At 32.1% G+C, this 23,771-nt stretch overlaps 1 protein-coding gene and 1 long non-coding RNA gene across 2 annotated transcripts; one reads left to right on the top strand and one right to left on the bottom strand.

Moving 5' to 3' along the window:
- Positions 1-4,920: 4,920 nt before the first annotated feature.
- Positions 4,921-7,175, bottom strand: LOC143075059 (uncharacterized). The gene is made up of 3 exons (XR_012978219.1): positions 7,059-7,175; positions 5,614-5,769; positions 4,921-4,977 (listed from the first exon to the last, which is right to left on the bottom strand). It is a non-coding gene; the product is annotated as an uncharacterized LOC143075059 (long non-coding RNA).
- A 9,840-nt stretch (positions 7,176-17,015) lies between these two features.
- Positions 17,016-21,045, top strand: LOC143074293 (temptin-like). Its single transcript, XM_076249823.1, has 3 exons — positions 17,016-17,297; positions 17,740-17,890; positions 20,872-21,045. The coding sequence occupies exons 1-3, from the start codon at positions 17,118-17,120 to the stop codon at positions 20,949-20,951; spliced, it is 411 nt and encodes a 136-aa protein (XP_076105938.1). The 5' UTR covers positions 17,016-17,117; the 3' UTR covers positions 20,952-21,045.
- Positions 21,046-23,771: the final 2,726 nt, after the last annotated feature.

The following is a 23,771-nucleotide window of genomic DNA, read 5'->3' as shown; positions in this document are numbered from 1 at the left end:
CATCCTCAAATTTCTTATCACATTTTTTTAACCAAAATTTACCTATTGCATTCCAACTAGATAATGGCTTATGTAATATCGAATATAAAGATTTGATATATTTACTTTCTATCCAACTATCTAAATTTACCATCACCATGCCCCCCTTTTTAACATTTAAACAACAAACATTCCGGTCTACTTGATTCACTTTCCCATCCCAAATAAAATTCCATATTATCTTATTCAATTCTTTTTTGTATTTTTCGGGTATACCTATTATTTCTAACTCATATCCAAACACTGATATAATTATTTTTTTAATAATAAGGACTTTTCCAGAGTAAGTCAATTTTCGACTTTTCCAGACGTGTACACAATTTTGTACTTTTTCTAATATTGATTTCCAAATTTTGTCATAGTCAATGTTATAACCATGGTGAATACCTAGTGCTTTTATGTTATCTGTTGTCCAGCTTATCTTTTTATAAGTAGGTCGTCTGCGTTTATTTGCGCCAATATTTATTCCCTTAGTCTTTTCATAATTAATTTAGAACCCGATGCCTTTTCATATTTGTCTAATATTTCAAAAGATTTTTTTTACAGAACTTTCATTTTTATTTAATAATTGCGTGTCGTCTGCAAACATATTTAATTTGGTTTCTATTCGCTCCCCATTTTCTTCCCCAGGCAATATAATGCCTTGAATTTCCTTTTCTGCCCTTATTGCACAGGCCAAGGGCTCTGCCTGTAATATATATAAAAAGGGGGCTATAGGACATCCCTGCCTGGCTGATCTAGAAATTGAAAAATATTTTGAGACGTAGCCATTTGTTTTAATACACGTCTTTGCACCTTTTAATAGCATTTGAACCCAACCAAGAAATTTGTCCCCAAAATTAAATTCCTTCATAACGAAATCTAGCCATCCCCATTCCATCCTATCAAAGGCCTTTCGTTGGTCTAAAAAGACAATTATACCCTCTTCATCTTCGTCATCAATATATTTTATGATATCCTGTATCATTCTATTCGCTTCCGTTATATGTCTGCCTTTTACAAACCCTTTTTGGTCGGGATGTATAAGCTTAGGAAGGACTATTTTTAATCTTTCTGCTAGTATTTTAGCTATAATTTTATAATCGCAATTCAGTAGAGTAAGTGGGCGCCAGTTTCGTATATTTTCCCGTTCCCCGCCCTTAAATAATAATGTTAAAACTCCTTTATATTGCGAGTCCGACAATGTTTTGTCATTAAATATTTCTTGCAATAACGTACAAAATTCTTCTTGTATGATATTCCAAAATAATACATAAAATTCAGATATGATCCCGTCTTCCCCTGGGGATTTATTTGTTTTTATAATTTTTAGAACTTTCATTATTTCCTCCGCTGTAATATCACGGTCAAGTAAATTCCATTATATACTTTACTTTATATAATTCTAAGCTTGCATGTTATAAATTCTTCACTTTTTATAGTATTGATATTCATTATCCATATACTCGGACCTCTTTGTATTTCATCAAGTTTTAATTTGAATGACACAAGACCATGATCGCTAAAAGGACAATGCGCGATACCAACATTGTAAACTTTATTTGACAGACTTTTATCACAAAAGATAAAGTCTATTCTAGACTTTGAATTTCCTCTCTGAAACGTATACCGTTTGTTTTGGATATCTGTCCCTCCAAATATCTGTTAGATCATATTGTGACAATAAAAAAGTAATTCCTTTGTACCAATGTCATCACGATTATGAGAGGGATTTCTATCAATTGTTTTGTCAAGAGTACAGTTAAAATCCCCTACCAAAATATTGTAATGGTCTACACTATCGTCTGTAAAATTACCAAAAAAATTATGAAATGATTCAAAAAGCCGTTTCCTCTCGACGCCACTATTGTTGGCATATATATTTGAAATATGATAAATCGCACTTTCCGTTTTGATGCTACATTTTATTATTCGACCGTTTTGCGGGTTACTATTATCGATCATTATCAAAAACGACTTCGCCAGGACAATTATTTGTTTGTAAAATAGAGACACCACGAGAATCACTGGTTCCGCAATACCAAACACTTTTATTGCCCCCATTGCTTTGTTGATTGAGCGTTATGGATTGTCGGTTCACGTATAGCAACGGATATGTTCCAATTGTCGTATCTACAATCACGTCCACTTTTCCTTGAATGTGAAATACCGAATAAGAATTTTCACCAGTTATGTCTAAACATGAACAACAGTGCAAAGTGTGGATCAGGATATGATTAACCTCTGAAAGCACATGAGAACACATCAAGTGTAATTTGGGGTACTTGTTGGTCTCTCTTAGGTTTTCTGTATTTTGTTTTTGTACTGTTGGTCAATTTCTTTTTAGTCATGATGTTGTAAGTTTATTTTCAATTCATGAGTTTGAATGTGCCTTTGGTATCCACGCTTTCTTTCATCTCTTTGTCTATTGAGATTATACATGGCATTTTGATTTTTTTTCTTGGTTAACATAGTTGTTTGTTTTTTGATTGAGAGGACAACACAAGTTCGACTGACTACCCAACGTTGGACCTTTTAATCTGTCATATAAAAAAGAAGATGTGGTATTATTACCAATGAGACAACTCTCCACAAGAGACCAAAATGGCACAGAAATTAACAACTATAGGTCACCATACGACCTTTAACAATTAGCAAAGCCCATACCGCATAGTCAGCTATAAAAGGCCCAAAAATTACAATGTAAAGCAATTAAAACGAGAAAACTAACGGCTTCAAAAAAATTAACGAAAAACAAATATGTAACACATAAACAAACGACTAACTCATTAGAAGGAAAATAAATACAAGTGGACGTGGTCGGGTACTTGTACATCCCAACAACAAAAAGACCATAGAAACAGATCTGAAAGTACTCGTAGTAAACTGACAGCTAGTTCAAAGCCACTAACAACTAAAAAAAATCATGCATCTTAGACTAAATTATTAATCCGTACACATCCAACATCCGATGGATTTAGTGTAAAGACGTCATAAACAGTCAGAGAAAAACATGACCTTGTACAATGCCAAGATACAGGTATCGACAGATTGTATATTCATGAATGTGTATATGTATATAGCATACTAGTAATATTTAGTTTGCTTTTAATTTACTGATAACAAAATCAATATTAATACCAATAAAAACAATATTCAATGATCTTATCACAGTGTTGAATTGGTAACCTTTTAGAATAAGTTTATTTAAAGGAGCGATAAGCTTATCAGGATCATGTTTAAATTTCCGGGCACGGATTAACAACATTTCCGTAAAAATGTGGATGACTTGTGCTATCCCGTTTGAAATAACAAAACTTCAAAACCAAATCTGTATATCTATGGAAAAATGTAGTAAAGGTTTAAAGTAATTTATGGTAAGGATACCCCTGATTTAGTAATTAACCAGTTATTCATACATTACGTTCGTTAAAATCAAAAACGTCACAACAGACACGGGCATAGCGAACGAGCTGTGAAATATAAACACCGTAAGATGTGGTCAAAGGAACATCACCATCTAAAAATGTAAAATTAACAATAGGGAACGAAAATTCGTCCCGTTTGTCGTAAATTTTAGTGTGGAGTTTCCCGTTTAAAAAACGAAATATCTTAATCTAGGAAAGGACATTTATTACCGTTTACATTTGATTTAAAGTAAGTTCCTTGGGGTAAATTTCAGCAGTATATTGAGAAAATTCTTGATTATTTAACGAAAAAATAACATCAAGATAACGGTAAGTGTTGTTGAATTTATCAATTAAATGCAATTTCGACGGGTCTTTACTGAGTTTAGCCAACAGTACAAAAACAAGTCAGCTATTAAGGGGGCGCACTTAGTGCACATAGGGATACCTACAACCTGTCGATAAACTTTGTTGCCGAAACGTACATAAATATCATCAAGGAGAAAATTAACAGCTTCAATCATCTCATCACACCTCTAGTAAGTATATCTAGCATATTTACCTTTCTCATTGGAGACGAAGGTTTTAAATGAGTTGCAGCAAATATATATGCATTCAGATTTATCAAACGACCAATTACATGTAATTAAATAGGAAAACTTTTGTTTGATAAGATAGTGTGGAAGTGTAGTGTAAAGAGTAGAAAAATCAAAACTGTCAACAGAATCAAAAAGACCATCAAAAGCACGTAATTTATCTAAAACATCCAAAGAATTGTTTACACTCCAAAAAATCTGTTTGTGTTGTTCACATATTGATGTCAATATGCTGATATATTATGCGACTATGAGAGGTTATATTATCTTTAAAACCAGGTTTAATTCACATTTTTTAAATAAGGAAGTGCCAATATCAAGTCCGAAATGTGACAGTTGTTTTGCATTCATTTGATGTGTTTGCGCTTTTAACTTTTAGCAACTTTGACGTCCGAAATTAATCTATAAACCTGCCCAGTATTGAAAAACAACAGTTTGACTTGAACCCTGTTTTTAAAACAAATGCAGATAATTAACAATGGCCTTTTTCAGAAAACTAATATCAATGCAAGGAAGTCAAAGCCGGCATTAAGTGATGTCAGGTTGTCTATAATTAGCGAGAGAACGTAACGCACTGAAGTACAAAAAAAAATGTTTTGGCGGAAACATTGAATTGATTACTAATTTGTTACTCATGAAAGCGACATTGAGTATTTCAAATGAACATGATATAAAAACATACTTTAGAATAGTGGAATATTTTGTTAATTCAAATTGTCATTAAAATCGGACTCCGTAGTGTTGGCTATTGCTTAGATATCAGTGTACATGGATCACCATAACTGACCCTACTAGACACATAGTTACTCTCTTAATAAAATTATGAAGATTTGCAAAACAAAAACGCCTTTAAAGAAGTAAAATGCCTTCAGCTTAAATCAATTAAGAAATAAAAATCGTAGTACAGCTATATTTTATTTTTATATTTGCATGTAATTTAAAATTCGTTCTGGAATCTGAAAAAAATAGAAATAAATGTATAATTATATGCTTTGGTATTTCAAAATATACCCGCATTCCTTATTGCCCGACATGTGTGTATAACTTATACATGGTTTTTTTATCTATGATTTTGAATGTCCTCTGAAATCTGTCGCCTTTCGTTTATATGAATGTTATATATTATTTTATTTTTGAAAAAAAAATGCCGTTTAAGTAAGTTTCTTAACGTATTCTTTTTGAATCACATCTCTCATAATATGGACTTTTAATAATCTCAGTGTAATCTCATAACCAATGGTTATGAGGTGGTTTCTAAAAGCCTCAACATGTGATGTAGCGTAAAACCAGGACAATTTATCATTTTTGAATGCTTTAGAAATATTCAATGTTTTCTTACTAAAATCGATGGCTTTTACATATACACGTTTAAAGCCCCCTTATTTTTAAACATATTTAATATTTCTATTCAAAATACATTATAGTAATATAAAGTTAGACATGCCTGTATTAATCAAGACTACTTATCATACGAAAATCCGCTAAGCTGCTAATGGTATCTTTATCAGGTGAGCTGGACGTTGTATGTGAAATATTTTCCAACAAAATTTAAAATATAAACATTCCCATTCATTACCGCATACTATACATACACGTTAGTTACGGACAATTAGCCTGGCAGTCAGCAATACTTTTGAAATTGTTCCCATTTCCATCACAACCTCCGTGTATAAATTGTTCACATTATGACGTCTGCCATAATAGAACCTTGGCTCGTGTCCATCACATGATCTATCGTCGAGTTTATACTACAAAACATGATGTCTTGTTGAGTAAAAAATGAACAGCTTCTAAATAGCGTAACGAAAACGAAAAATTACACATCAAATTCATCACAGCATTTGTTGAAACATACAATATATTTATACGTAAAACGTATTTCCTACAATATGGTGAAATTAACAAAGGCTACTTAAACTACTTTTGCAATTGCAAGCAATAGCTTATATAACCTTTAACTTTCTATAACCATGACAGCAGCAGTTCATTGGAGAATTCAAGAGTCAGAAACAAGGCAGGTCACATTTTTGTACAATTTCACGCACATTTTATTTTTGTCACATTTCTGATTTTTTATGATAGTGAATAAAGTCAACAGTAGTATACCGCTGTTCGGAAGTCATAAATCGATTGAGACAAAAATAAAACCGTGTTACAAACTAAAACCGAGGGAAACACATCAACTATTAGAGGAAAACAACGAAACAACAGAAACACTGAAGTGAAGAAAAAACGACAATGGAATACACACAGAAACGAAATATAAGATGACAAATGCCATTTTCCTGACTTGGTACAGAACATTTTAAGAAAACATGGTGTGTTGAACCTCGTTTCGTGGCTAGCCAAACTTAGTCATTAAAATCTCAAAGTAAGTCGGAAGGCACATCTTTGTATGGCCAGGGACATGTCGGTGAAGATTCATTTAGTTTGAAATTTTATTGATATTTTCATAGTTTTGCTGTTTTCACGACATTGGCGGCTTGAAATATTCAAAACTCGGTAGGTACATCTACATCCAGGCATCAATTAAATCGCATCTGGATTAAAGAGGTTGGGAGTGTAATTAAATCAAACAATAAAAAGTAGAAGTAAAGTAATAAGGAAGAGTAGAATTGTTTTAGTTTCGACAATATTATGCTAATGACTAACCCCGGATTCTGTTATTATGAAACTTTTCAACGAGTTCAATGTGTTCAATCTAATAAATATACAATTTTTGTTAGTTTCCGTTATGCATTATATAGCCTTTGTCACTTCATATAACAAAAACGAATATAATGTAAATGGTAGTCTGAACCCAACTCTCTCATACGAATTTCAAAAGAAACCAGAACGTGTACCAACGTGTCCATACGTACATGTGTACACGTTTTTGTCTCAACATTTTAATGAAGCTATTTGCATTTCTGTCTAAAGTGTTCGGATATACACTATTAAAATGTATTGGAACGTGCGTGTTTATACGTTTTACAAAAGAAAAAAAATCTCAGCTTTAATACTCACTTGACAAAAATATGAAAAGAATTGTACGTACCAGAATATCCGTCTACACATGTCTGAACAAAGACGACTAATGTAAAGAAGAAAAACAGTAATTTGATGTAGCTTTCCATGACAAAAAAAATAAAATGCCAGAACTATAACAAGTCTGAACTATAAAAAACTGGCACAACTTTGATATATGTAACATGTCACAAAGAGGATGTTTACATTCACTATAACAGATTTGTCCATATTAAAAAATACAAAGTAACCTTTGTCTTTACAAGAACATTTATATGTTGTTTGTTTGTTTTTACTAACCTACTTCATTAGAAAACTTCGGGGGGAAGTACCGACATGTATAAAAAAAATTCAAACAAATTGATAACAACTGTCATAATCCTGACTTGGTACAGGCATTTTCTTATGTAGAAAATGATGGATTGAACCTGGTTGTAAAGCTAGCTTATCCTCTCATTTGTATGACAGTCTCATCAAATTCCATTATATTGACAACGATGTGTGAACAGAACAAACACAATCGGTAAAAATGTCACAACTAGGGATACAACAGCAACACGAACCCCACCAAAATATTGGGTTAAGCTCATGTGCTCCGTAAGGGTAAGCAGATCTTGTTCCACATGTGACACCCGTCGTGTTGCTAATGTTATTACAAAGCCGGTAAATAGTCGAATTCGATCGGTCACATTCGTAAAAAAAAAACGGGATTGTAGTTACGTCATCAGGAACATATCCGATATCATCTGTGAAACGGATATTTCATAACTGTCAACCAACACTTGATGGCGACCGTAAAATTTACGAAATGATGATTTCAACTTCACCATTTGGAATTAAAAATGGAAAGGTCCCAGTTGGGAAACTGAAATCGTCTCTGTTCTCATACAGTTTTGTTTTCAACCGACCCTCATTGATTGTCAATTTCTAGATGTACGTCAAGATATGAAACATACTTAACTGTGAAACGGAAAGTCCCTTATCCAATGGCAAAATCAAATGATCAATCACATCAAACGAATGGATAACAATTGTCACATAACTGTTAAGTACAATAGTCTTCAATGGACGAACACTTTTGATCAGTTCTTCCATGTCCGAAAATTTTGTGTTGAAGCTAAAACATTAAAAAAATCAACAATAAATCAATTCAAAGTGATGCAGGCAATGTAAAAAATATATGTACCTCAAGGCAATGTCTCTTATCCACTTGACTGTATGAACTGATGTTTTGTTTTTTTTTTCTGATAATTAATTCATGGTTTATTAAATGGCGCTCACCATTATAGATGTAATAATCTTAGAATTAAGTTATTCCAGTTTCGGTTTTTTTTATTGATTGCGTATATGTCAGTATTTTGTGAGAAAATCTTTAAAAAACTATTTAATTAATTTTATCAGATAACACTTATCCAAAAGTCGATGTTTGTATTAACTTTTATTTATTTATTTTTTATGTTAATCGTAGAAGGCATAGTGCAAAGTTCATTTCTCTACGTCTTGTTATAATAGGTTTTAGGCGCAAATCTCAATGTATTTTCTGGTGTCTGCCAACCATCTTAACAGTACGTAATCAAGTGATTTGACAATTAATACAAAGTACAAATTTTGCAATATCTGATATAAGTACAGTCATACATTAAATTTTTATGCATTATGTTAAGCTTTTTTCGTTCAACAACAAATGTAAACAATTTTACAAAGGAGTAGGTTCAGTAAGACCCCTTTTTGGCCCCAAAATATAGCAGTTTTACAAAATTGTTAAAATGTAAACTTTTAGTTATTCATTAGACAGTAGAATGCTTCTGCTACACAAATATGGGCTGTTTTTGACAATACAATGCAAATTTATCCGGTACTAGCACCATTAAGTCATACTAAATTACTGAAATCTTAATAATTCTAGCATTTTAGTTAAATTTTAGACGGTTTTCGTGTAAAACGAAAGTGGTCGCATTCGTGTTCATCCTTAATATTAAAACGTAAGTTGTATTTGATACATAACATATATAAAGGTTGAGGATGAACACGGATGCGGCCACTCTCATTTGTACCAAAAACCAACTGAAAAATGACATTTTTCGGCATATTTGGTAGATTTTTCATATTTGAGCTCGAATCGGATGGTTTTTAATGACTAAATCTGTTAAAATCTTCCACATAAACTAATTAATTCAAATAAAATAGACACTTAAGTGTTTAAAAAGTGGTCAAAGTCTTTCGTCAGATGAACCTGAAATTTGAGGCCAAAACCGGTCCTTACCGGACCTACTCCTTTTAAAGAATACTTATAATTTATCTGTGTATATGTTTGATAGATCTCCGAAATATCTATAATACTAAAATTACGAGGTCCAATTTATCAGCCGTCATCACGTAAAAACGATGAATCAAAGAATTCAACTTTATATCTAACTAATATAGTACAATGCTGTTGATTAAAAATTACACCACTCCAGACCCCTTTGTTTCCCACATAATTAATATTGACAATAAGTAAGAAGTTCCGGGTCGAATCCGATACCGATACCAATAGTATATTCACCTGTTACCTATTACCTTATCTGTACGTTCCGCATCTGACAGGCGCACCACCAAACGCTGTATTTAGGATTTTGCTATATACACGGGTCGTAAATCACAGGGTTGACACTTCTAAATTCAATCATTGTCACATTGTTCCCGATTGTAGTATTTTAATCAGTATGACTTTTTTAGATGACAATACGAATAATATAATTCTTGACTTAAAATAAGGCGTATCGGTACAACATGTACAGTTTTCAATTTGTAAGCCGGAATGATGTAAATCAGCGAATCAAAGAATTCAACTTTAATTATAACTCATTAAGGACAATGCTGTTGATTAAAAAATACTCCTTTCCAGGGACTTTTGTTTTCCAAATAAAATTAATAATACCAATAATTGATAAGTTCCAGGTCGACGGGTTCAAACAGAAAGATGTTGAAAGCAGAGAAAACTGTGCATCTTATAATCGGCATGACTTTATCAGATGACAATACCAATACAAAAAATTAGGCGCTTACGCATAGTTATATTCTTTAATTCAGCCACAGACCCGCGATATCACGGGTGTGTTCTAGTTCTATCAAAGTTTTGCCATCAACACCAATTTTTACTATGTATTTTAGAATAAGTCGCCACTGCATTAGTTAGGGGAGAAAAGCTTCAGCTTATTTTGATACACTTATTGCGATGTCTTCTTATTTAAGTATTGGGTATATAGACATTACAGCTGATTTAAGTTAACCTTCGAACTCTCATAGTAAATCCAATCTCACATACAAAGGAAAGACATTGCTCACTTTGTTAGACAGTGACCGCGTGACTAAATAGACAGAACAAAGTTTAATAAATTCATCTTACGCAACATAAAGTTATAAAATTGTATTTTATCACGAAAAAAAACAAGCAAAACGCAGACAGGATTAATATGGATGTTCTTTATAATTCATATCGCCAAAGGGATTTTAAGTACGGCTACAAACTGACCAGAATAACTGGCAAAAATAAATACGAAAATATATCAGATGACAATACCAATACTAAAATAAGGCTTACGCATAGTTATATTCTTTAATTCAGCCACAGACCCGCGATATCACGGGTGTGTTCTAGTATATAAAAAAAAGAAAAAGAAAATCTAAACTTCTATTTGGCAACAAAAAGGATGTGAATGCATCAATACATTAAGAAAGAATCTATATACTGTCAATGATCTAAACCTTTGACCAACCACCCTTTGTCAGCTAACCAACTAAGACAGAGATATAAAACTGGTTTCACAATTGTAAAAGAAAGTCAGAAGTTCAGTATTTTTGTGCTTTTACTTTATTCTATGAGTAATACAAATATATATATAATATTGATGGTTAGTACCGGTTTTTCTTTTTTCTTTAACTTGATCTGATATATTTGTCTGTTAATATACCAAGAATAAAACCCCCTGGAACACCCCGTGATACCCTGGAACAGCATCAAATATTGTAGGCTCTTCTGTTGAGACAGGCTACGTTGTTTTGCCTTTTAACCGTTTATGTTTTCAATTATTAAAAATTCCATTCTTACGTATACCTGATGAAATGTATTCCACACATATTTACGAGCTGCACGCCAAAACAAAATTCATGTGTTGATATCAGTTGACACGATGAGACATATATGTAACTGATTCCCTAGCGATAATAGGTTGTGTATTGTCCTACCTAATTTTAGTTGTTCGTTGTTATTCTGTGGTTACCATGTCAAAATGTATGATTATTATTATATTATTTTATCTGTATTTATCTGTCTTTGGTGTAATTGATTGCATCTGTGTGTATTGTATTCCCGTCATGTAATGATGTCATTTTAGCGGTATATTTAACATTTCCCTAGCGACAAACCAGGTCGAACACACAAATTTTGTTCTTAAAATGTTCTGCACCAAGTCATAAATATGGCAGTTGTTATCTTATAGTTCGTTTCTATGTATATTGTATTGTTGTTTGTTTTTGTTGCACTTCAGTGTTCTGATATTTAGGAGATAACTGTATTGTATTTTAAGCTTGGTCTTCGTAAAACGTCGATTTTACTGTCGCAAATTGAGTGTACCTAGCGACGCGGAGAGGAGACAGGTAACGGATATTTGCGACATTAAAATCAAGTTTTACGAAGGCCAAGCTTAAAATACAATACAGTTATCTCCATTATAATGCAACATACTAAAATAAATGTCATTTAATACATTTTGTGGCTTTAAAATGGAATAAATGAAAAATTCCGCGAAACTGTTGCATCGTCTTTAGCATCTAAACAATGTGACGTCATATGTATACTTTGGATGTCAAACATGAATACTAAACGTATGTTTACTTTTCGTACGTTTTAGAATGGTTTCAATATAGACAAAAAGAAGATTTTGAGGTGTACAATGTGACTATCTTGTTTATTTTTTTAGAAATTACATCCCACAAAAAATCAGAATTCAAATTGGTGGCTTTCTTAGTTACGGACTGGTAGAATGTGAAATCTAACCCCTCAAAATATTTGTAAACGTCCAATGAAAATTATCGTTACAAACTAATTGCATTAGAATTCGTTGTTTTCGTCGTATAGTTGATGTGCTTCCCTCGGTTTTAGTTTTTAACCTGAATTTGATTTCTCCCCATCGATTATTGACTTTGGACAGCGGTATACTATTGTTGCCTTTATTTGTATAATATTTACTTGTTTTCACAGTTATAAAGGTTGGTTAGTTATGTGAAATCAAAAATATTTTGATAGATTTGAAACGATATCCGTTATTATGTGTTAAGGCAAAAAAATCTGTAAATCATAATTTTTAACAATTCTTTTATTTAATTTGATGTTTGTTGATCTCTTTTATTCTTTCTGATATCTGAAAAGAAGAGAGAAGTAAATGTTAACGCAGGTGAAGCTTTAAATATGAATAAAAATATTATGTTTTGTTCACCTTTTGTGTTTGAAACGTGAGTGCATCCAAATAACTTTTATTTTGTCAGTTTTGTCACCTAAGTGTACATAACATACAGACAGAAGTTTTCATTGCGTGTTTATTTTGTTAATTAATGTATTAATGTTTTGTTTTATTTCCCCACATTTCCGAAAATATGTGACAATATCACATGCTCGATATGCATTTTTGAGAAAAAGTAAAATCACAAAGAAAATGACGTCCGATTCAAATTCAAACGGAAAGTCCCTTATCAAAGTTTTATAACCATATAGCTGAACAGTTCAGACTTCATTGTCGTGCAAATGCTGCATCAATACTCCTATCTAAATTCGTCGGGAATTTGTGGCGTTTTATATGCAATGATACTTCTCTTTCTGAGATTTAAATATGAGTTTAAACAAATCAGTTCCAAATAGAAAGACAACTTTTAGATATACGTGATATACCATGATATTCACTTTCTAAGGCCTAATTTATCAGATAAACTTAGACTCTATAAACCCATAAAAATTCTAAATCTCGCACTCTGTATCAAGTAATTTTTTAACTCTATAAACCACAAAGATTCATGCATAACAAAATCATATATTACATACATGTTAGTTAAGGACAATTAGCCCGGCATTCAGTCATAGTGTGGAAATTGTTACCATTTCCGCCACAGCCACCGTATGTAAACTGTTCACATTTTGCCTTTTTCCAATTGTAGTAGTATCTCTGAATAGCTGCCAAACATAGTCCTTTTTCGGGCTTAAGCTTACAAACTGGAACATATTTTGTATTAATGTTTTAAGAAAATGATGGTCTGAAACAATATCTTCACATTTTTAAACAAACGACAAAATAAATAATGAACTTAAATGCAAATAAAATGCAAAAATACAAGTGTATTAGAAGGTTACTATCAGATAATTAAGGGATTTTTTGGGGAGGTGGGAATAGAAGTAATGTCCATGTTATATATGTCTCTGTCTAAATATCATGTACAATAGGGCGATATTCATGGTGTAGTACAATCTAGGAGTTATCACGATGTCACTGAAACAGGGGTTCAAAATTCAAAATAATTTGCGAACACAAATGTACAAATCTAACATTGATCGGCTAAATTTGAAACAAATTATGTATGTTTAGTTAACCTAGTTTCTTCAATTAGTTCGTATGTTAATCTAAAATAACAATCCATAGTTATTACTCAACAGTAGGGACTGACATCGACATTATATATTTTCAAACTTTGTAATTGAGCAAGGGAAAACCTCGAGTGTCAAATGTTATTGATTCGTCTAATATAATATATTATCATACTTACTTTACATTTCGTATTATAAAGATTGATTATGGATTCTCCTTCCAAATTAAAAAATAATGTATGAACAATCAATGTGCCATAAACGAAAATCCCTCTAAATTAGTACATTCCTGACAAATACTAGGATTTACCAATATTAAACAATGAAACTTACCTTAATTTCAAACTACATCATTCGGAACAATGAAACATACGTTTATTTCCGTCTACACCATTCGAAACAATCAAACATACCTTTATTCCCATCTACATCATTCGGAACAATGAAACGTACCTTTATTTCCGTCTACATCATTCGGAATAATAAAACATACCTTTATTGCCATCTACATCATTCGGAACAATGAAACGTACCTTTAGTTCCATCTTCATCATTTGGAACAATGAAACCTACCTTTAGTTCCGTCTGCATCATTCGGAACAATCAAACATACCTTTGATTCCTTGGACATCATGCGGAACAAGGTTAAATATAATGAAGAAGAAACACAGTAGTTTAATATGACTATCCATGATTAAAATAAGACTATGTCAGATACACTTGAAGTCTTCTTTATATATAACTTGCACAACAAACTATAACACGTTTAAGAAGTGTAACAGTTGTAATATATTTGAAATAGGATGTTAAAGTACAATATTAATGATTTGTATACATTAAAACAAGGAATTTCAAAACAATTTGTTTTAATTTAATTAGCATTTATAAATTACATAATGCAATTTCGTGGAAAACAGTGGCTTGTAATAACTTTGTGATTGAAGAGGATGAATTTCTTTTGTTTTATATGTGTGCATGACCGCTACGAACGGTTTTTCCTTACTTATTATTTTGACGTTTAAAAGCTTGGAGGAAACGGAAAATAAAACGTTCCTCAAATGTATGTTTGTTTACTTCAAAACAAGATCGTCAATCTTGTATGTTATCTTTTCATTATTTTAAAACGATTTTTCCTATAAATATTGAACATTTTTTGTGTTAAAGATTCATTTTCAGTATTAGGCTTTCTTGATAGAATGTCATTATGGGATAATAAATTCATAAGAGTGATTCGAATTTCGTGATTGTTTTCTACCGCAGAAATAGATTACCTTAGATGTATTTAGAAAAACTGTAAAGAATCTTTGGTCTTCAATACTCTTCTACTTTGTACTATATTTAGCTTTTTTAACTCTTTTTTTTTAGATTTGAGCGTCTTTTATAGACGAAACGCGCGTCTGGCGCAAATACAAAACTCAAATCCTGGTCTCTATGATGAGTTTATTTATCGGAAAGAGTACAATTAATATATTTGTATAAGAAAATGTATGAAAGCTCCTTCGAATCATTTCTGTCTTATTGTAATTTCTGTCATTTCCTCTTCATCTTTTGTCAAATAATCTTGTCACAATTTTACAACCCTGTTTCATTTTAATTCCATCGAGAATAACAAAATATTTTGTTATAACTGTGAGTTAACGTTTTTGGGAAAATATTGAAAAAATAACCGATACTTATGTTCTGTATCAGGTATCACTTATGAAAAGGTGTAATAGGTCGCTTATTCTATTTTCGTATTGTTAAGGTGAATTGAGAAAATATTGATAAAGAGCTTAAACAATCTGACATTATCATGTCAAAACACTAAAACGACCAAAAGACAAACATCAGTTCACAAAACATAACATTGAAAACCAGAAACTAAATACTACGATTCAACATGAAAGAAAGGATGAACTTAGGTTTCCGGAGAGGTAAGCAGATCCCGCTCCTAATGTGGCACACGTCTTGTTGCGTAGGTACATGTACATTCGCGGTGATAAGTAGGTCACAATCGTGGAAAATGGACGGGATTGTGGTAACGATAACGGTCATCCATCTTATAACAGCGTTCTATGTACTTTCAAAGGGAAGATTTCAACTTCAATACGTAGAATTCCTAATGCAATAGTTGTTTCCTTGTTAGCAGCAAAATCAAAAATATATTTACAGGAAATACAAGCTCAGGAATACTGTATCATCTGGAAGATATATACCACATATGCAGTCGCTGCTTGAATTTTGCCACATGAAATGAATTGGAAGCTGAATTTATCTCGTTTTGGCTGTTTTCTATGGTAACAGATACCATTCCAAATTTCTAATTGCAGATACCACATTGGTACATTGGAGGGAACATACCATCAAAGTTTCAATGGATTTGACCTACCATTTTAAGAAAGGAAATGCCACTTTAAGTTTTTGAAGCATTTGGACCATTTTTGACTTGTTTCCATGGTAACGGCAGACATTTTTGAAATTCCAACGCCAAATTGCACATCTACCACTGTTGTTCGTCGTTACTGTGGGTTTTATTAAATTTGGAGCATTTTGATTTAGAAATTTTTGGTGTAGTTTCCATGGCAACATGATAGTTCCAATGATTGCCAAAATTATCCAAAACCAGTATATGCCCAGCACCTAAATTGTATCAAAATATAATGATTCTAAGTTAAAGCAACTCCAAATATTCATTAAAATCAAAAACTGGAATTGTTTGCAATTGTTCCGTTTCCATGGTAACGGCAGCCATTTTATATGGCCTTAAGACCTACTGCAACCCGAAATTTTGTGTTCCTCATTATAGTTAACTATCATTAAGATTGGTTCCATTGGCTCCGAGAAAACTTTCGGACAAAATAGGTGGAAGAATAATAATAATACAGAAAAAGAAACAGACACAGAGGAAAAGCAATATGTTACCCGACATTGTCGATCGGGTGACATAATAATTCAATTGAGAAAACGAACAGTCTAATTTATGAACAAATATTGAACGAAAAACAAATATGTAACACATCAACAAAAGGAAACGACTGAATTATAGGCTCCTGGCCATGAGACAGACACATACACACAGAATATGACGGGGTTAAACATGTAAGGGGGATCCCAACCCTCCTTCCTAAGATAGTTGTTTCACGTATAAAGTTTAACATAATCTATGCTTCACGACTATCAAATATTCGAATGAATGTTCTGATAAGAAAATACGAGTTTCCAAGTGCTTTATCAGAAAAGATGACCATATATATTATACAATGTCATACTTATATAAGTTTACCAATGATCAGGACATCTGCTCGTGTCAAACTGTGTCACTTAATGATAACATAGAACTAAGGTTATTGAAATAACGCTTAAGGTCAACAGATCTTATAAAATTCTACTTTTAAGGACTTTATCATTTAGACCGTATGTGATACTGGAAATAAATTTGTGTTGCTTCTTTTTATATATATATAAGAGGCTTTAAATAATAAGTTTGTAAAATTCAAAATGTTGAGAAAAATATCCTTGTTTATGTTATTTACTATCGTTTGGAGTTATCAAAAGTTTCAAATGCTAATACCAAATGGAGATGCTGTTCCAAATCCTTGCGCTGGTCAGTCTGGAATATGGGGAGGTGTCGGACATAACGTCGCAGCTGGAGGAGGACTTAACAATCAATTTGGACTGGTTAGATTTAAATTTATAACCATTAGTGTAAATTCAGAAATTTTTACGTGCATTTATTATTGCGATTTTGTCATTTGAGACTAAAATGTGATTTTAATTTTTGCAATATTGAGAGAATCCTATTGAATTTATATAAAAAAAATCAAAATGCGAGTTTAAATTGCTGCAAATATAGCACTGCCGTATTTTTCACTATAATTTCTGAGTTCTGTAGTCGATTTGTCTTCCTTGCGTTTGACACTTATTTGTAATTTTTACTGAAAACAGTTAATACGATTTTTTAAAGAAATTCTTTCTCTTTTGGCTGTTAGATAGCAAGCAAAAATTTGATTTTAAATTAAATAAGCTTATGAATTTAGAATTAAATCATAGATTTGGTTTGTTTTTTTTTTTTTAAATTTCTCAAATATTTGACATATAAAATATATGTTTATATTTTCAGGATTTTAATTCTTCTGGGAAGGTATGGACTCCCGAATTCTGCCAGAAAGATTCTGACCAGGATGGTAAATCTAATGGATTTGAGCTTGGTGATGCTGATTGTAAATGGACACCAGGGGGAACTCCTGAAGGGATAGCCACAGGACATCCTGGTCAGTATAGTTCTAGATAGGAGCAAATAATGTATAAATAAGAAAATGAAACTGTCAGTTCTACTTTCAAGCAAAGACAATTTGCATTTTAATTTCATTTTTACTTAAACATATGAACTAATTGAAACTCAAGGCACTAACAATTTAAAAATAACGATTATTTGTATAAAATTCATATATCAAGTTGAATATTAGGATTTATTTATTTGCGCACTCTGATGTTTAATCTTTTTTTTTTTTTATTTTTTTGTTGATCACTGGGACAAACAAAAGAGTGAAAAGGGTGAAAGAACTATACAAATATGACATATTTACCACAGTCACAGGAAAGCGTAAAACGAAACGAAACTCTCTATTTTATTTTTTCTGCATTTCCGAGTAGAATTTTCACAAACACGTCGTACAGAGAGCCATGATCTAGTGCATTGAATAATATATATAAAATTGAGAATGGAAATGGGGAATGTGTCAACGAGACAACAACCCGACGAAATAAAAACAACCGCAGAGGGTCACCAACAGGTCTTCAATGTAGCGAGAAATTCCCGCACCCGGAGGCGTCCTTTAGCTGGCCCCTAAACAAATATATACTAGTCCAGTGATAATGAACGCCATACTAATTTCCAAATTGTACACAAGAAACTAAATTAAAATAATACAAGACTAACAAAGGCCAGAGGCTCCTGACTTGGGACAGGCGCAAAAATGCGGCGGGGTTAAACATGTTTGTGAGATCTCAACCCTCCCCCTATACCTCTAACCAATGTAGCAAAGTAAACGCATAAAAATACGCACATTAAAATTCAGTTCAAGAGAAATCCGAGTCTGATGTCAGAAGATGTAACCAAAGAAAATAAACAAAATGACAATAATACATAAATAGCAACAGACTACTAGCAGTTAACTGACATGCCAGCTCCAGACTTCAATTAAACTGACTGAAAGATTATGATTTCATCATATGAACATCAGGCACAATCCTTCCCGTTAGGGGTTTAGTATCATACCATCATAACATATATGAGAAGAACATAACCCGTGTCATGCCAACAACTGTTTTTAAAAAAATAATGTGTTTAGTTCCGATGCAAAGACCTTATCAGTGACTCAATATTAACGCCAAAATCTGCAATCTTTAATGACTTGACAACAGTATCGTAATTATATCCCTTCTTAATAAGTCTATTCAAAGGTTTTGTAAGTTTCTGAGGTGAATACTGACACCTTTGTGCTTTATAAAGAATATTTCCATAAAAAATTGGATGTGAAATACCTGAACGTATTAGAAGTCTGCATGTTGAGCTATATTTACGAATGATGTCTTTAGTAAATGTTTTGACTAGTTTGTGATATCGAAAACCCTGGTGTTATAATTTTTCGGTAATACATAAATTTCTCTCGTTAAAATCTAAAACATTGTTACATACACGAGCGAATCTTACAAGTTGAGATATATAAACACCGTAAGATGGTGACAAGGGAACGTCACCATCTAAAAACGGATAATTAACGATAGGAAATGAAAAATCATCCCTTTTATCATAAATTTTAGTATTCAGCTTTCCATTAGTGATATAGATATCAAGATCGAGAAAAGGGCAGTGGTCATTGTTAGTATTAGCTTTATTTAAAGTAAGTTCAACAGGATAAATTTCATTAATATACATACTGAAGTCGTCATTATTGAATCCCCAAAGCGAACAAAAATGTTATCCAGTAAAAATTCAAGGGCATATATAGTATCAAAGCATGTCCAATTAACATAGTTTTTTTTTGTTTATTGCTACTAAAAAATGACCTAAAAGAGTTTGAACATATATATTCACATTCTGATTTTTTGAATGCCCATTTAATTAGGTGTGTGAATTTTTTCTTAATGAGAATGTGAGGCAATGTGGTATACCGGGTAGAAAAATCAAAACTATGAACTGATTCAAAATCACCAATATAAGCATGCAATTTATCAAGTACTTCCAACGAGTTTTTGACACTCCACAAAAGTAATTTATTCCACTATTTTCGAAGGCCTTATTTGAACAATTTATTATCAGGTTTTTAATTGTACCAAGTGTGCTAGTAAGAAGAATAGACAATTTAGTAGTTGAACAATGGCTTGAAGACGAAAGAAATCTATATTTGTAAGGGGTTTTGTGTAGCTTCGGAAGCCAATATATAGTTGGGACTTTCATTGTATTTGGCTCTGCTTGTAAAGCGGTGGCTAAAAACTTATGTTTGTTACAGATTTCGTTTTCTGAAAATTGAGTCAGTTGGAATGTTGGTGAATTGGTGATTTCCTTTTTCAGAACATCAATGTAAAATTTACGTCAAACAATAATAATATTATTAGCAGCTTTATCTGCCGGGACAAAAACAAATTCCTTGGCTAGTTCTTTTAGTTTATATTTGATACGAGAAATAGGTTTATTGTGGTTATTGTTTATAGTAAAATGTTCTTTAAAATGTTGAATACGTATATCAACTATCTTCATTACTGAATTAAAAAAAGAGTCCAAAGATTTTTTGTCAGCTTTTTCCCGTTTTATCCATTTCATACAGTAAGTATGGAGTGAGTCGTGGATGATATTACGACACTCATTCCAATTAATAATTGACGGGGGACGATATATATTTCTACCTCAGGCATAAATTAACTTAGCTGTATTTAGAAAAAAACATTCAGGAATTTTAGGTCCTCAATGCTCTTCAATTCCGTACTTTGTTTGTCCTTTTTAACGGTTGTTTTTTTTTTTTATTATTCGAACGTCGCTAATGCGTCCTTTGTAGACGGAACGCGCGTCTAACTCAAATACAAAATTTCAATCCTGGTACGATGAGTTTATTTGCATAATTGGACTTGTTAATGCGTCGTCATTCCTAACCATACGTTTGTTGTCGCATCCCATATCAATGTAAATGATAGTTTGTTTTTCTAACAAACATATTCATTTTATTAACAGAATTCCAATAAATTTATTTTACAGGTGTATGCGAGCCAATGAATAGTTCAAAGTGCCAACAAGTAAATACAAATATAACCTGCTCACCGAGCAATTATACATAAACACTCAGGATCATACGATAGAGTTATTGTTTTGTATAAACTAAGTAGTTGCTTTCGTCGAAAATATTGAAATTAAAATATTATTGCTGCAAAATTTTAATGGTTTTTTTCTGCTTCATTCAAGAAAAGACACAGTAAAATATATTCTTTGAATCTGTTTGATAAAAAACACTGGTAAACTTGATCCTTCAAATAAAATTATTCAAAAAAGTTACATGTACCAATCCAACACTGTAATAAGATCATTGAATATTGATTTTATTGGTATAAATATTGATTTTGTTATCAGTAAATTAAAAGCAAACTAAATATTATTTATGTTACACACATATACACATTTTATGGATCTACAATCTATCGATACATGTATCTTGGCATTGCACAAGATGATGTTTTTCTTTGACTGTTTATGACGTCTTTACGCTAAATCCATTGAATGTTGGATGTGTACGGATTAATAATTTAGTCTTAGATGCATGTTTTTTTATTAGTTGTTAGAGGCTTTGGACTAGCTGCCAATAATTACGAGTACTCTCAGACGGTACTAGAGTGTAATGTACCCATCGACGTCCACTTGTATTTTTATCCTTCTGATGAGTTAATAGATATAGGGAGATGTGGTGCGAGTGCCAAGGAGACAACTCTCCATCCAAATAACAATTTAAAAAAGTAAGCCTTTTTCAACTGATTTTTATAGTTATTTCTTATGTTGTACTGTTATACCACTGTCCCAGGTTAGGGAGGGTTGTGATCCCGCCAACATGTTTAACCCCGCCACATTTTGTATTTATGTGCCTGTCCCAAGTCGGGAACCTGTCATTCAGTGGTTGTCGTTTTTTATGTGTTACATATTTGTTTTTCGTTTAATTTTTGTACATAGATTAGGCCGTTAGTTTTCTCGTTTGAATTAATTTACATTGTCATTTCGGGGCCTTTTATAGCCGACTATGCGGTATGGGCTTTGTTCATTGTTGAAGGCCGTACGGTGACCTATAGTTGTTAATTTCTGTGTCATTTTGGTCTCTTGTGGATAGTTGTCTCATTGGCAATCATACCACATCTTCTTTTTTATATGGTCAATCACTGAATACATGTCTATAATAAGAGCGTTACTTTCCTGCAATTTTTAAATGTGCATGTATTTATTTTGTAACTTTGTCAAAAACGACTTTAAATTTACTAGGTAGTTAAAAAAACTCATCTGTCTTTTGTGGGAGACTATATTGGCCTTGTGATGTCTTATGACTAATCTGTCGTTGTGCCTCTTACTTATAGACATATAAACAACATCTCCGTTTGTTAAAATCACATAGTTTGAATTAAAAAGCGAAAGATCAAGGAGACATTCAACTGAAAATGCATCGCCCGTCTAAAACCTATAAGATTCAAAAATGTATTGAAACTTTTGGATGACAATTTGCTACAGAGATACTGCGATAGTGTTTATTGTTATCTTTGTCAAATAAATATAAAACTTTTTTTTTTTTTTATATGACCGAATACATTGCTTCGCGCAATCGTCACCTCTTGTCATTTCTATGCATCTGACACTTGATATTAGTTGAATTGAATGATTGGTTCTGCGATATTGTCAGTATGCTGTCCGAAGGCATGCAACGAATGCACAGGCCAAACCCTCTCCACCAGTAACGTAAACAGTATAAAATAAAACATATCAAACAATAAAATAATAATAAAAAAATATATTGTATTCATTTAATCAAATATATTGGAAACAAAAAAACACAAGTAGTATAGGTGTTGCTTGGTTCAACTTGTAACTAAAATTTAAATAACTCAAAGGTGAATTTTTCAACATCCAAATAAAACGACTTAACATTTTTGTGTAAATCTGAAGTAGTTAATATAACCTTACCAGTGTGACTTATTATTACACAACTGCTCATATTCAATGACAGAAACCCAACTGGTAAACGATTTAATTGAAACTCTTAGGAACATATATATATATATATATTCAAACCTTTAAAGGGATTTTTATTTCAATAAAATGCTTAGAACACAACCGGAAACAAATTACAAAACCAACAACAAAACTTTACACGGCACGTTTCATTTGTGCCATAAAAATCTTAGTTTATGTATGGCTGTTCAGCGTTGACATTTTACGAAATATGCGCGTACATGATAAAGACGTGAAGATGATACGATGAAAAACTAACGCGAGTGAATGGTGTGTTTACACGTTTCAAATGTTTTGAATGAAAAGTAAGATGAACTAATCGTTTCTACACTATAACCTCGAGGATAACAAAAGACGCTTACAAAATCAATTAAATGTTGGTGTTTAACGCCATTTATAGCATTATGTGCTCTCTCGTGGTGTTTAACGCCATTTATTATATACTTAGTAGTAAATACAAATAAATTGTATGTGTAATACAGTCAATGGCAAGCGTGCTGTATCAACCACTCGTGATGATATCGATATCAGCATGGTTGCAAAAGCTTTATCACACCTTTAAGGGGGTTCGCGGGTCTAAATCATTTATATAGGATTTCTCTATATTTTTCTATAAATGAACTTTATCTTATAGTTAATGAGTTATCTCTTGTGACTTGCAAGTGCGCTTAATGATATTTGAAGACAAAACATATATATTCATGTAACAATAAACAAATATTATGATAATGGAATTTTGTAAAATTACAATATAGAAAATGTTCATTCGAGAAGACAATTGACCGGTAATTAGGAAAACTCATATTTTTTTTTATAAATTCAGGATATACGGGGTACAATATGTAAAGGTGGCAAACGATCTAAAAATCTTTATCAGGTCTTCAACAATAGCAAAA

The sequence above is a fragment of the Mytilus galloprovincialis genome, chromosome 5, assembly GCF_965363235.1.
Source record: "Mytilus galloprovincialis chromosome 5, xbMytGall1.hap1.1, whole genome shotgun sequence".
Lineage (NCBI taxonomy): Eukaryota > Metazoa > Mollusca > Bivalvia > Mytilida > Mytilidae > Mytilus > Mytilus galloprovincialis.
Note: the sequence above shows the minus strand (reverse complement) of the source record. Positions and strands in the feature narration are given on the sequence as shown.